General features: G+C 39.8%; 1 protein-coding gene and 1 long non-coding RNA gene across 2 annotated transcripts in view; one reads left to right on the top strand and one right to left on the bottom strand.

Moving 5' to 3' along the window:
- Window positions 1-453: 453 nt before the first annotated feature.
- Window positions 454-12,123, bottom strand: part of FOXO1 (forkhead box O1) — a 47,888-nt gene continuing 36,218 nt past the window's right edge. The window contains exons 2-3 of the mRNA XM_083606540.1: window positions 5,279-6,634; window positions 454-3,806 (exon numbers count right to left, since the gene is read on the bottom strand). Coding sequence (XP_083462666.1) covers window positions 5,288-6,634 — 1,347 coding nt within the window. The 3' untranslated portion in view covers window positions 454-3,806; window positions 5,279-5,287. The remainder of the gene's footprint in view (window positions 3,807-5,278; window positions 6,635-12,123) is intronic.
- Window positions 6,533-11,892, top strand: LOC310759530. Its single transcript, XR_014546382.1, has 3 exons — window positions 6,533-6,666; window positions 9,583-10,489; window positions 11,564-11,892. It is a non-coding gene; the product is annotated as an uncharacterized lncRNA (long non-coding RNA).

Below are 12,123 nucleotides of genomic sequence, written 5' to 3'. Positions count from 1 at the left end.
CTAAAGACAATGCATATCTAGAGTCCACATTTGGAATACATCATGACAGCTGAGCTAACTGACAGTGGCACAGTTGTACTGTTTACAATCTAGATTTCCAGACCTTTGCTTTGGGGTACTAAATGTCTCATATAGAGAAAAAGGAAAGAAGTGTGGAGGATCGTGAGAGAAAGAGGAACACGATCTTAAGTTTGGTTCAGTGAATGCAATGTTGGATTGAAATGTGGGAGGTCTGGGCTGAAAAATAAAGTAGCTATTGACTTACTGCATAGCCTTTAGCAAGTCCCTCGCCTCTCAACTTCAGCTACACATATATAAACAAAAACATGAATTACCTATGTCTTTATAAAATAAATTAGGTCACTTTGCTAATGAAAGATGCCCAAGACACCATACAAAAATAAGCCACCTCACAGGATTGCAGTAGAGATAAATTAGAAGGGTTTGCACAGGTAACAAAGAAGCAGAATCCTTTATCAGCATACAAGTCTTCATATGAAAGACAACACAATTAAAGCAATGTATATACACATTTATGGCTTTGTACAAAGGATTATTTTATGTTTTTCCAAACATCAGGCACTTCCCCCCCTACAAATATCCAAACGAAATTCTGCAGCATAGACAATCCTCCATGTTCTTACAATTCACACAAACAGCATGCAAAGTATTTTCATGTCAGCAGTGCTGCTTATGTAGAAAGTGGGGGAGAGCAGAACGAGGGAGATGCCCCTCTATAACAAAAGTCCTGTTTTAATGCAGAGTTACATATTTATTTATTTTTTGCTTGCATGAACCACAGTATTACTTTTAGTAATTATAAAATACAAAAGAAAAATTACCTTACTTAAAAATTAATTTTAAATTAACAAGCCTGAACATTTCATAATCCGAACTGAAAATATTTTAACAAAATAACACCAATCCAGTTATTGATCAAGTGCAAACTTAAGGTTGCAATCCTCACACACGCCGCCATGGAAGTAAGTCCCAAAGAAGTACCTCCAAGCGGATTTGTGCAGAACTGTGCTGTAAGACTGTAAAAGAACTGGTCCACTTTAATCATCTTTTCTCCTTTTCCTTAGGGATGCTCTGTTGAACTGTCAGCATTCAAGAATACATCTGATTACCATTTTAGTCAACTTTTGTCAGTTTATCTAAGCCGAGGTCTCAGTAATGCAGGTAATTAATATAACACACAAACAATATATTACAGAATTAGAGCAGTTCTGTTGCAGAATACATTTCTCACAGACTAACAGAGGTGTGAAAAGCCCCAAACAAGGCTGCTTGGTATATATTAAAGATCCACACAGTCCACAAAGCCATCATTTACATTTTTTAATCTAAAGTACTATAGAAATTAAGATCTATGGAGAAGCATATTCAATCCACGGTTACATGATTTGTTGCATTATACCACCCCTTCCTTAATGTTTGATTCCCTAGAACTACTTAACAGATTTACTAGGCTACGTAATTGGGAATCGCAAGTGTGGGGAGAGCACTGTTGTACCCAGGTCCCACCTTCAGGCTTCTCATAAACAACTGGCTGGCCACTGTGAGAACAGGATGCTGAGCTAATTGTGCCACTGGCCTGATCCAGCAGACTCTTAGCATTTTGGGTGTCCAATGTGCTAAGTACAGCCTTTCTGCTTTCAGGGATATGCTAAACTGTGTGTAGGGAAAACTGAGCTGAAGACTGGATGAGACGGATGAATGTTTAACTAAGCTCAGGAATGTCTTTTCATTGACCTCCCCACTCCCCTCCCAGGTATATATTACATGATATATTAAATGCTTTGAAGGGACACTAAGTCTCACTGGCGTTCCTTGGGAAAGAGAAGCTGAGAGGGGCTAAGGGCAAGGAAACACATGCTTCCTGGCCAAAAGCAGGTTTTGAAAACCTAAGGTAAAGGGACCCCTGACCATTAGGTCCAGTCATGACCAACTCTGGGGTTGCGGCACTCATCTCACTTTATTGGCTGAGGGAGCCGGCGTACAGCTTCTGGGTCATGTGGCCAGCATGACTAAGCCGCTTCTAGCGAACCAGAGCAGCGCACGGAAATGCCGTTTACCTTCCCACCGGAGCGGTACCTATTTATCTACTTGCGCTTTGACGTGCTTTCGAACTGCTAGGTTGGCAGGAGCAGGGACCGAGCAACGGGAGCTCACCCCGTCGCGGGGATTCGAACCGCCGACCTTCTGATCGGCAAGTCCTAGGCTCTGTGGTTTAACCCACAGCGCCACCAAGTAAACATGTTGAAAGGCACCTTGGGGGCTGTACCCGAACCTCCACATGGATGGTTTATGGCACATGCTCATCACCCCTCACTCTCTTAAAAAACATCAAAGTATTCCACAAAACGTATCTAATTCTGAAACAGGGACACAGTGGCTGGCTAGGTGTTACAGGGCTCCAGCTCCCATCTTCTCTGACCAACGAAAGGTGGTTGATAAACCCAATGACGTTGGTATGCCAAGGAGCCACCAAAACGATAGCTCACAATTTTTTATATTCTATATAATTCCTTGCCTCTATGTTGTAAACTTGCTCTCCTAAACCCCCTTCAAAGAGAGTAAACTGTGAGGGCTCTGAGGAAAAACACCACCTAAAGCTATTGTTATTTCTATGATTTGAGACTGCAAAGTTAGCCGCTGAGGTTCTTTCCTGCAAGATGTGGTCTTATACCATAATGTAATATAAAGCCGCTTCTGGCTCTTTGAATAAATAAGAAGAGGCGGCAATGGAAAAAGAAATGGCAGACCCTACAATTAAGAACAAGTGAAACTCAAAATGGATTTGCTAGAGTGACGTTAAGCTGAGAAGTTTTTGCTCCTGGAGTTACAAACATTATAAAACTCTAGTAAAATAAATACAAAAATGAGTATATGAATATACAAACCATTTAACAACACTTAACACTTCGGGGTAGTCAGTGTTAATATAAGAAATAGAAGTTTTCTGTATTTATAGACCAAGAGATCACCTTTGTGCCAGGAAACCACCTCCCACCAAAAATTACACCTAAATGTCTTCTCTTTAGAAATCTTACACAGTGCTAATATAAATCCCCCCTAATCTAGTTAAAATACTGTATACAAAATGTTATGAATGTTATTAGGCATCTTGGATTCTGCAAGTTTTTAAGGAGCTCATATAACAAAGTAGAGATGTAAGAAAAATATCTATATGCCTATTACAAAAATTCAAGTTGATCAATAAAATTGAAATCAATCAGGAAGTCAGCCCCACAATAAATCTACATAATCAAACACATAGGCGACAAAGCAAAGCTTTCAATCTGCTGTCTGATTTGGAAGTCCAAATGGCCAACAACTTTGGTTAGATCATATTCCACGATGTGTTCTCATACAAAATGTACAATTTTAATACACTTAAGGCAGTTAATCCGGCTGTCTGCAGCTCTCTATGAGTTCATCAGATCAAAAGATATATGGGATGAAAGTTATGAAGGTTTAAAACTATCACAGTATTAAAAGCTTTAACCTTTTCTTGGGTCAATGCAAAACATGATGCACAAGTATTTTCTTCGTTCCTACGACACTGTAGTGAGTTTGGCACTTCCAAATAAAGACATTTCCAATGGCACACTTCTTACCAATAGCAGCAAATAATATGCAAGTATCTTGCAAACATCCTGTACAGGAAAAATGTATCTGCTGCCAAGTCTGACAAGAGAAAATAAAATACAAAAGAAAAAGCAAAGAGGTTGAAGGACATCTTTGGACTTCCTTGTTCACTTCCTGCGGTCAGAGATGTCTGAAGTACTTTAAATTGCAGCCTAGGATAATGGAAAGAAAATACACGATGATGGAAAGCAAAGAAAAACATTCAGCATGCAAGACAAGAATGCATATAGTGGTATCCAAATACCTAAGAGAACCAAGAAACAGAGTCCACCGCTTTATGGAACACATCAGTGTTTTATAAATGTGAGCCAATTTCAGTATAATATTGGCAAATCCATGTTAAATAAAATGTTGTAGAATTTGTTGGTCTTTTAAAGGACTTTCCTGGAAAGGACCATTCCCGGGTGAATACCTTAATGCATGACTGCAGGCACATTTGCAAGCTTTTAATTCCCATATGATAGTCCGTGCATGTCTTAGCTTTGAGCATCTTTACATTTCAATGCCCTTGTTAAGCCACACTTCATACTTCTCTTTTGTACTTTACTGATATAAAGTAAATGTATGACTCAATTGTAAATTGAGGCGCTTTGGGGTCACAAACTTTAATTGAGAACATTGAGGAATTCATATGTGATTGGTGTAAGTTCACTCTTAGCATAATAGTCTCAGATCTTAAAGAGCACAAATTTAAACTGAGTTACATGACAATTTGCCACTGATAACTATATGATGCCCTTTGAAAAACCTCCTCCTTTGACATAGTGACCAGTCTCACAAATTGTAGTTTATCTCTTGGACACCTGCAAACTGTGGGGTTTGACCTAAGGTGGTAGCTTGTTCTACACAAGCTGATTTCATGAATCAGCTTGTGTAGAACAGCCCATTTCATTTTTTCATTTTTAAAAAGTTAAGAATAAAGAGCAAGACACTGTAATCTAAGTAAAACCTTTGCCTTCACAACTCTACTATGGTTATCTCTGATTTCCAGTTTCAATTAACTTCCCTGAATTTTTTTTTTTGTCCAGAAGCTACTATTTCATCTCTTAATTACTCTTCAAAAACACCTTTCTTTGTTTTATAAAACCATACCCCATCTTTCAACAAAGTAAAGCACTGTGTCAAACTTTCCCTTCTAGAACTTATCCCTAACACTACAAATTATTGCTTATTATCATTGGTGTATATTATCTTCCCATTTCATTCCAATTTTGAATTGGAAATGTTTCTTCTATGGCAGTTAGGGTAATCCACACTGGAAATTTGTCAGTTTGCAGAGAATTTTTCTGATGCCCTAGAGATTTGGCATGTTTATTTTACTTCTGTTTAGTAAATTAAAACGAAGTTTTTGACACTACCAATCTTGCCACCCGCTTACTGTTACTAATGAACTCATGAAAAGGATTTTTTTCCCATGGAAAGAAGTAGCACTGGAAAACTTCCCATCCCACCTCACTGCGCCTTCATGTACAGTATGCATAGCTTCTCCCATTAGCACAGTATTATAACGGAAGAAGTCACACCTCCTGAATTCTGTCCTGCCATACACCTGCTGAAGGTACAGGAGCATCCTTTTAGAGTCAGGAACTGATAACCATGTACGTATAAATAAAAGGGAACCAACCTTCCAACCTTATCCCGAAACCCAGCTGTGTGTTGTTGTCTTTACGCCATGCGACAAGCTTTGGTTAGGCAACACACTGTCAAAGTTAAAATCTAATGTTTCCCCATCCATGAGCTCGTTCCGAATTATTGACTCCATATCACAGTCCAATCGTTCAATCGACATGTCATCTAAGTCACTGGGAAGCTTCTCCTGATGGAAAGAGACGATTCCCAGTCTTCCATAGCCATTGCAGCTGTTCACAGTGGTGTAAGGGTTTATGCTGTTCACCTGCATTGGGTGGCTCATAGGCACTTGTACTGAGTTTTTCGCGGCGGAGGAACGATTTAAACTCGATGCGTGAGACACAGTGCTAAGTGTGAGAGACAAGGTATGGCTGTTAACTGCTGGTGTTTGTTGGACATGTCCCTGGTGTGGGTGGGCACTGGGGGAAATTAGTTTGTTATGGGCCTGTTGGCTGCCATATGGTGATATTGCCGAGTTAGTGGCCATCAATACATTCTGTCCCAGCACTCGGCCACTAGGCTGGGAAACATGAGTATCTACAGATGCCAAGATCTCATTGTGTGGAGGTGAGTCAGAAGTAAGCAACTCCTTCAGAAGTCCTACAGGGCAGTTATATTGGCTGAGGTTCCCATAGCTTGGTTTACTATCTTGAAGAGCTTGCATAGGTATCTGCGACAAGGAGTTCATGCTGGGCTGAGCATAACTGTATTTCCTGTAGTCGGCACTGGGCGAACCTATACTTGTGTTGGATGAAGTATATGAATAACCGGGAGACTGCTGCATCATGGTAGTGGGTGGGGACTGGGTTGATCCGGTCAGGGATGTGTTAGGAGATAAAAGATTGAGGTTATCCAGGAGGTTCTCCATGTTTTCTGAACTACTCATCTCAGAAAGGCTTGGGAGAGTTGAAGCCATTTTGGTTGTGGATGGAGGGTAGACCATGGCATGTACATCTGCTTCTCCAAGGTCATCTTGTTCTGGAACAATTGGAGAAAGCCTCCCACTGATTGTACTAGCATTAGAGCTGGTTCTAGGTCTAAAAGTGCTCCAGTTATTATCAAAGTCATCATTGCTGTGAGAGCTGGGGCTCGCGGGCCATTTTGAGAACTGTGTGCCTGGACTGTCGCAATTTCCCTCTTGACCGGCCTGAAGAGCTGCTTTTTTCTTTGCAGCTCTACCTCTGCTTTTGGCAAACTTGCTGCTGTTGTCCATGGATGCAGCCCTTCTCCTGGGCGACTTGCCACTTTTGCCTCCTTCTGGATTGAGCATCCACCAAGAGCTTTTTCCTGTTCCTTCGTTCTGTACTCTGATAAACTTGCTGTGCAGTGAGAGGTTGTGACGAATTGAATTCTGGGAAGGAGAAAAAAGTTGCAAGGAAAAAGGTGAGTCACGCTTATCTCTGGTATTTTTCTTCAATTAGAAAGCCATTTCACCAAATGCATAAAAACTACTGAAATTCCATTTCCCAGTGCAATAGTTCACTTATCACCACGTAGTAGACACAATTGCTCTTTTGGGGCGGTATTCTACTAATAAGTCCAGTCAATGCAAGAATTTCCGCTTGTACAATGGGTTTCCACCCTCCTTCCCCCATTGTGCTCTCCAAATCTGAAGTAGAATAGGTTGGGGGCATTGGGGGGAGGAGAGTGTTCCATTGTACAAGGAGACATCTTTGCACTGCCGGAATGATTGCCTTTAGTAGTATATTGGGATTCCACCCATTTTTTTTAAAAAAAATAATCTTTATTTAATTTAAACTACACACTTATACAAAGAATTTACAATCTCATACTACAAAAAGAAAATTAAAGAAAAAACAAATTTACGTACATAAAAAAACCCTTAATCTTCCTAATTAATACCCATTGTTTTTAAGTAAAATGGGGGGAAGACTTCAACATCTCTGCTGTGAACCGTTCCCTGTTTAAGGAAGGTTTGTATAGAAAGGAAGGTTGCATAGAAATGTTTTCATAGAATTGTAGATTTGGAAGGGACCCCCAGGGTCATCTGTTTTTCAACCTCATTAGCTGTTTCTGTCTATACTTGGAATCTGAATGCGTAACAACTTCTTATACTTTATTTGTGCCAGGATCCAGTACTGTGGAAATGTGTATCTACCATTGCCAAAACGGACTTCTATTTACCACTGCTGTATTGTTCTTAAAGGTTTTAAAGCCCTAACCTCAAAGCCACCTCAAAAAAAGTCTGTAATCCATTAATAATATCTGTCCAATCATCCCAGGCTGTTCTCAGAGCAAGCCAAGTCTGAGCATGCACACCATTTCATTATTTTGTTCAGATAGCTTAAAGTGCTAAATGTTGGCCCAACAAACAGTAACCCCTTTATCCGAGCCATTATTCTCAAAAGTTATAGTGTACAAGTAAGCAATAATGAATTTCAGAGCAAGTGCCTCAGAAAAACTGCTGTAAAGCACACAGTATGAGTGAATTTACTAACACCTTATATGAATAATGAACTTTACACAAATTATAATCATAGAACTGTAGAGTTGGAAGGGACCCCATAAGTTTTTTTAAAAAACACCTCCATGCATTTTATATAAAGATAACCAAATGGTCTTTAAAAAGGAACCTTAATTTGCAGCTCCACTGATCAAGCTTTTCCCTACCAATTAAAAGGGGTTCCAAACAATGTCAAAAAAGTAAATTTTAAGTTGATTAAAATAGACAGCAAACAAGGACAAAGTCAGTATACTGCTACCCAAGGAATAAGTGTTGAGATTGCTAACCAAGAGTAGCAGTGAAACATGCCCCAATCCTTTGCTTTCCAAGAGAGAAAATTAGCATTGGAACAACAGAGTTTAGAAAAACCGATTTTGTGGTTTATTACCAAAAATATACAGATCATTTGGAATTGTCTGGCAATTGTTCAGTCGAGTCAATAAAGAGGACAGGAAGGAGATGAGGATGGCTGAGAGATATAGCAGAATGTGAGAGATCAATGAAAGCTGGAGAGAGGAGCTAGTGAAATCTAAGACTATGGGACAATTATAGATGGCAGACAGACTTGCAGAAAGCTACACTGGCTTAGAGAAGGGAGTCAAATACAAGTAATGTTTTGCCTTGAAATTGTGTAGCTAACCTGCTTGGCGAGTAAGGAAGCAGAACTAGAGATAGGAGCCAAAGCACAAATACAACCTATCCCAAGGCAAAGAGGGCAGATGGTGCCTCTTCCTTAGGGGCCTGATTTGAATCTGGACTGCCGTCCTTTGCACCAGGACCACAGAGGTGTTTGGATTGGATTCTTTATAGACACCCTGGCTCTTAGATAACAAGGTGTAGATTGTTGTCAAAAAGCGCGCACACACAAAGCAGTGAAGGGGGATGAAGGGAAGACCAAGGTCCCCTCCTGAGCCTTGCATCATGCAAAATATTCCCAGGTGAATGCAGCGAAACAGGAAACACAAGCATTGACAAGCTACAAATTCCCTTGGAATAACGCACATTGAGGAGGTGAGGGGAAACTGGGGGAGGAGAGAGTTCTAGGCTCGGCAATATGTGGGAGGATATTTCCCCCTAAAACAAAGGAAGGAAAATGTATTAACAGTGCTAGGGCGACTTTCTCATTCCTGCCATGGGAACCAAGTGCAAAGATGTGTGAACACTCTTTGGGAGGAAGTTCTTGACCTTAACGAGTGCAGGTGCCAGTGGATTTGGTGTTTTTTCTTCAGGTCTTGGTGAAGCCAAGCAGTAGGTGTGCCAGGAAGCTTAATCTCATTATTATTTCGTTAAAAGCTTGGTGGGGTGTGCATGCATTCCAGAGACCCCTGGCCTGCTGAACAGAGCGTGGGGAACTTCTCCTGTGGTGGCGTGTTAACGGAGGAAAGACAAATGTGTATTGCAGCCATCTTTGCCCTTTTTGATAAGCCATAAGCTTAGTAAACCTATTTCCAGCAAATTGGTGATTTTGTAGGCAGTGTAGAGGAGAAATACTAAGATGACAGCTGTGCTTAACCCTCAGTATCAACATGAAAAAATGGGTAAGAACACTAATCACTAGAACCACAATATTGCAAGGAGTCCATGCAACTATAGCCCTGGCCTGAAGACCCAAACTCACACCTGTCTGGTAGCATTTCAAGGTACCCACATTAGTGTTTAAAGCCCTAAACAACCTCGGCCCCAAATCTCATTGTGTAAGCTTTCTAATATGCTGAAGACACACCTCTTTGCCCTGGTCTTTGGCACCAGAGATTTTTTTAAGGGCCCACCCTATTCTTCCCATTGTAAATTGTGTTATTTGTTTATTTACTATTATTGTTATTTATTCTTCAAAGGCAGCGTGTACCATGAAACCGCCGAGTGAAGAATAGAGAAAGAAGAAGTAATACAGGAAGAACATAAAGGCACATCCTTGCAATATAAAAGGAAATGCTGAAATGAAAGCAAGGCAGCTGTACAACAAGGACAACACATCCTGCACAACAAGCATGGGAGCAGATTCCCATGAGAAATAGGCTGAAGACCTCACAGTGCCTCTAAACTGGGAGTCCAAGACACAAAGAGCACTGATGGCAAAAACCACAGATTTCATATACCTCAGCAAAAAGCACCTGCGTTAAGCAGCAACTGTATCCCAAAGGAACAGCTGCTGAATAAAAGATTTCACTACCACTGAAAAATACCACAAGTATCCAAGAGTCTGGGCATCAAGCTCTTCATCAAAAGACACTGCTGGCCAAACACTCTTCTTGCATGAGCATAGTTGGAGAACAAGCTCTGTCTGCTTCAAAAAGTACTAGTGGCAAAAACCACTAGAGGAGGACTATATATGCTTGTACAGGATCATGATGATCACATCCAGCAGGTGCTCCCATGAATAATCCACCTGCTGGAAGTCAACCCATCCAGGAAGAAGACTTAGGCATATACGACCTTAAGAGGTAGGGAAGGATACTGAGTTGGAGGTGTTCACTCCCAAGCAAAAGCAGTGAAGCAAGCATCCAGTGTTCTCAAAGGTAAAATAGACTTTTACATCTTAAGCCACATCTGCTCTGATTCAATGACACTTTTTTGGCCCAAAAAAGTGCCGGGCCCAACCTCTAGAAGCAACTGACAGCATAGGATCAGGTTACCTAAAGGATCACCTCCTCCTGGACCTACCAACCCAGATTTGAGATCTTCTTTGGAAGCCATTCTTCAGGTTTCCCCGCCTAATGAGGTTCAGCAGATGGCTACAAAGAAGTGAGCCTTCAATATGACAGGGGGTTGGGTGACATATGAGAAGTTAATGTATAAAAGTGTAGGAAAATGGAAAATGAGACCGTTTGAAGAAGTTAAGGACTATGTGAATGACTGGCTGCATTATTTTCAAATTAATGAGATGTTTAGAAAAGATTTAAATCAGAGGGGTTTTGCTGAGAAAGAATCAAAATTTCAGACAGAAATATTGAATAATGATTATAAGAATTTAGCAAAAATGTATAAGATATTACTGGAATGGTGTACGAAGGATGAGGAGGTAAAATCAGTTATGATGGACTGAGCCAAAGATATAGGGCATAATATTCAAATGGAGGATTGGGAAAGACTTTGGAAAGATGGTTTAAGATTCACTGCATGCACAGTTATAAAAGAAAATGTTATGAAAATGATGTACCGATGGTATGTAACACCTGTGAAGTTAGCAAAAATGTATAAGATAAGTAACAAATGTTGGAAATGGAAAGAAAAAGAAGGTACCTTTTTTCATATGTGGTGGGAATGTAAGAAGGTAAAATGCTTTTGGGAAATGATTTATAATGAATTGAAGAAAATGTTGAAATATACATTTGTTAAGAAACCAGAAGCATTTTTACTAGGCATTACAGGTAATGAGATAAATAAGAAAGAAAAGAAGTTATTTTTATATGCAGTGACAGCAGCAAGAATATAGATGGCCCAGAAATGGAAACAGGAGGAATTACCTACGATAGAAGAATGGAGAACTAAAATGATGGATTATGCAGAATTGGACAGAATGACAGGAAGGATCCGGAATCGACGAGATCAAAGATTTACAGAAGATTGGGAAAAGTTTATCCAATATATGCAAAAACTGAGTGATAATAAAATTACGTTTGTAAGCTTTAAGGAAGCTCTGTGAGGGGAAAGGGTTAAAAGGGCAGAAATGTGTAAAAAGTAACAATGGGAAGGAATGGCAGACAAATTGAGGGAAGTCAAAAAAGAGAAGTAAGATGTAATTAAGATGTATGGAATGTATAAATTTGTTTTTGTATTTGAAAACTAATAAAAATATAATATAAAAAAACAAAGAAGTGAGCCTTTTCAGTTATGGCACTCTAGTTATGGACTGCTCTCCCTAGAGAGGCTCACCTGACACTTTCGTGTTTATAGAGCCGGGTGAAAACATTTTTATTTTTGAAGGTTATAAACTTTGAAAGATATTAAGGATAATTATGTTTTTAGTGTCCAAGACTGGAAAGTTTTGATGCTGCTATGTTTTATTTTTGGTGCTTTTTATTCTGCATTTAAAATGTTACGGTTATGCATGGTTTTTTCTATAATTGTGTTTCTCTGCCTGTAAGCAGCTAGAGAAAACTTTGTTTATAAAATGTATATCCTGTCTGATAACAAAAACAAACAAACAGTACCTTTGTTTTTACTAAAGTGCAAACTGCAAAACACACAGGTTAAGGATCAAAATAGATGGGTATCTTAAGCATGTTTGCATATGAAGAAAGTGTGTGGAGTGGAGGTGCATGCTTTGCCCACAAAAATGAGTTCCCTGGGAAGGGGAGTAACCCCCCAACCCCCCTTTCCTACCTTCCTCCAACTACAGTTAGTTGGTTTAAGCAGTTTTATTATTGGTGTCATTG

This window comes from Podarcis filfolensis (genome assembly GCF_964270895.1).
Source record: "Podarcis filfolensis genome assembly, chromosome: 3".
Classification (NCBI taxonomy): domain Eukaryota; kingdom Metazoa; phylum Chordata; class Lepidosauria; order Squamata; family Lacertidae; genus Podarcis; species Podarcis filfolensis.
This window is presented reverse-complemented; position numbering and strand designations above follow the sequence as displayed.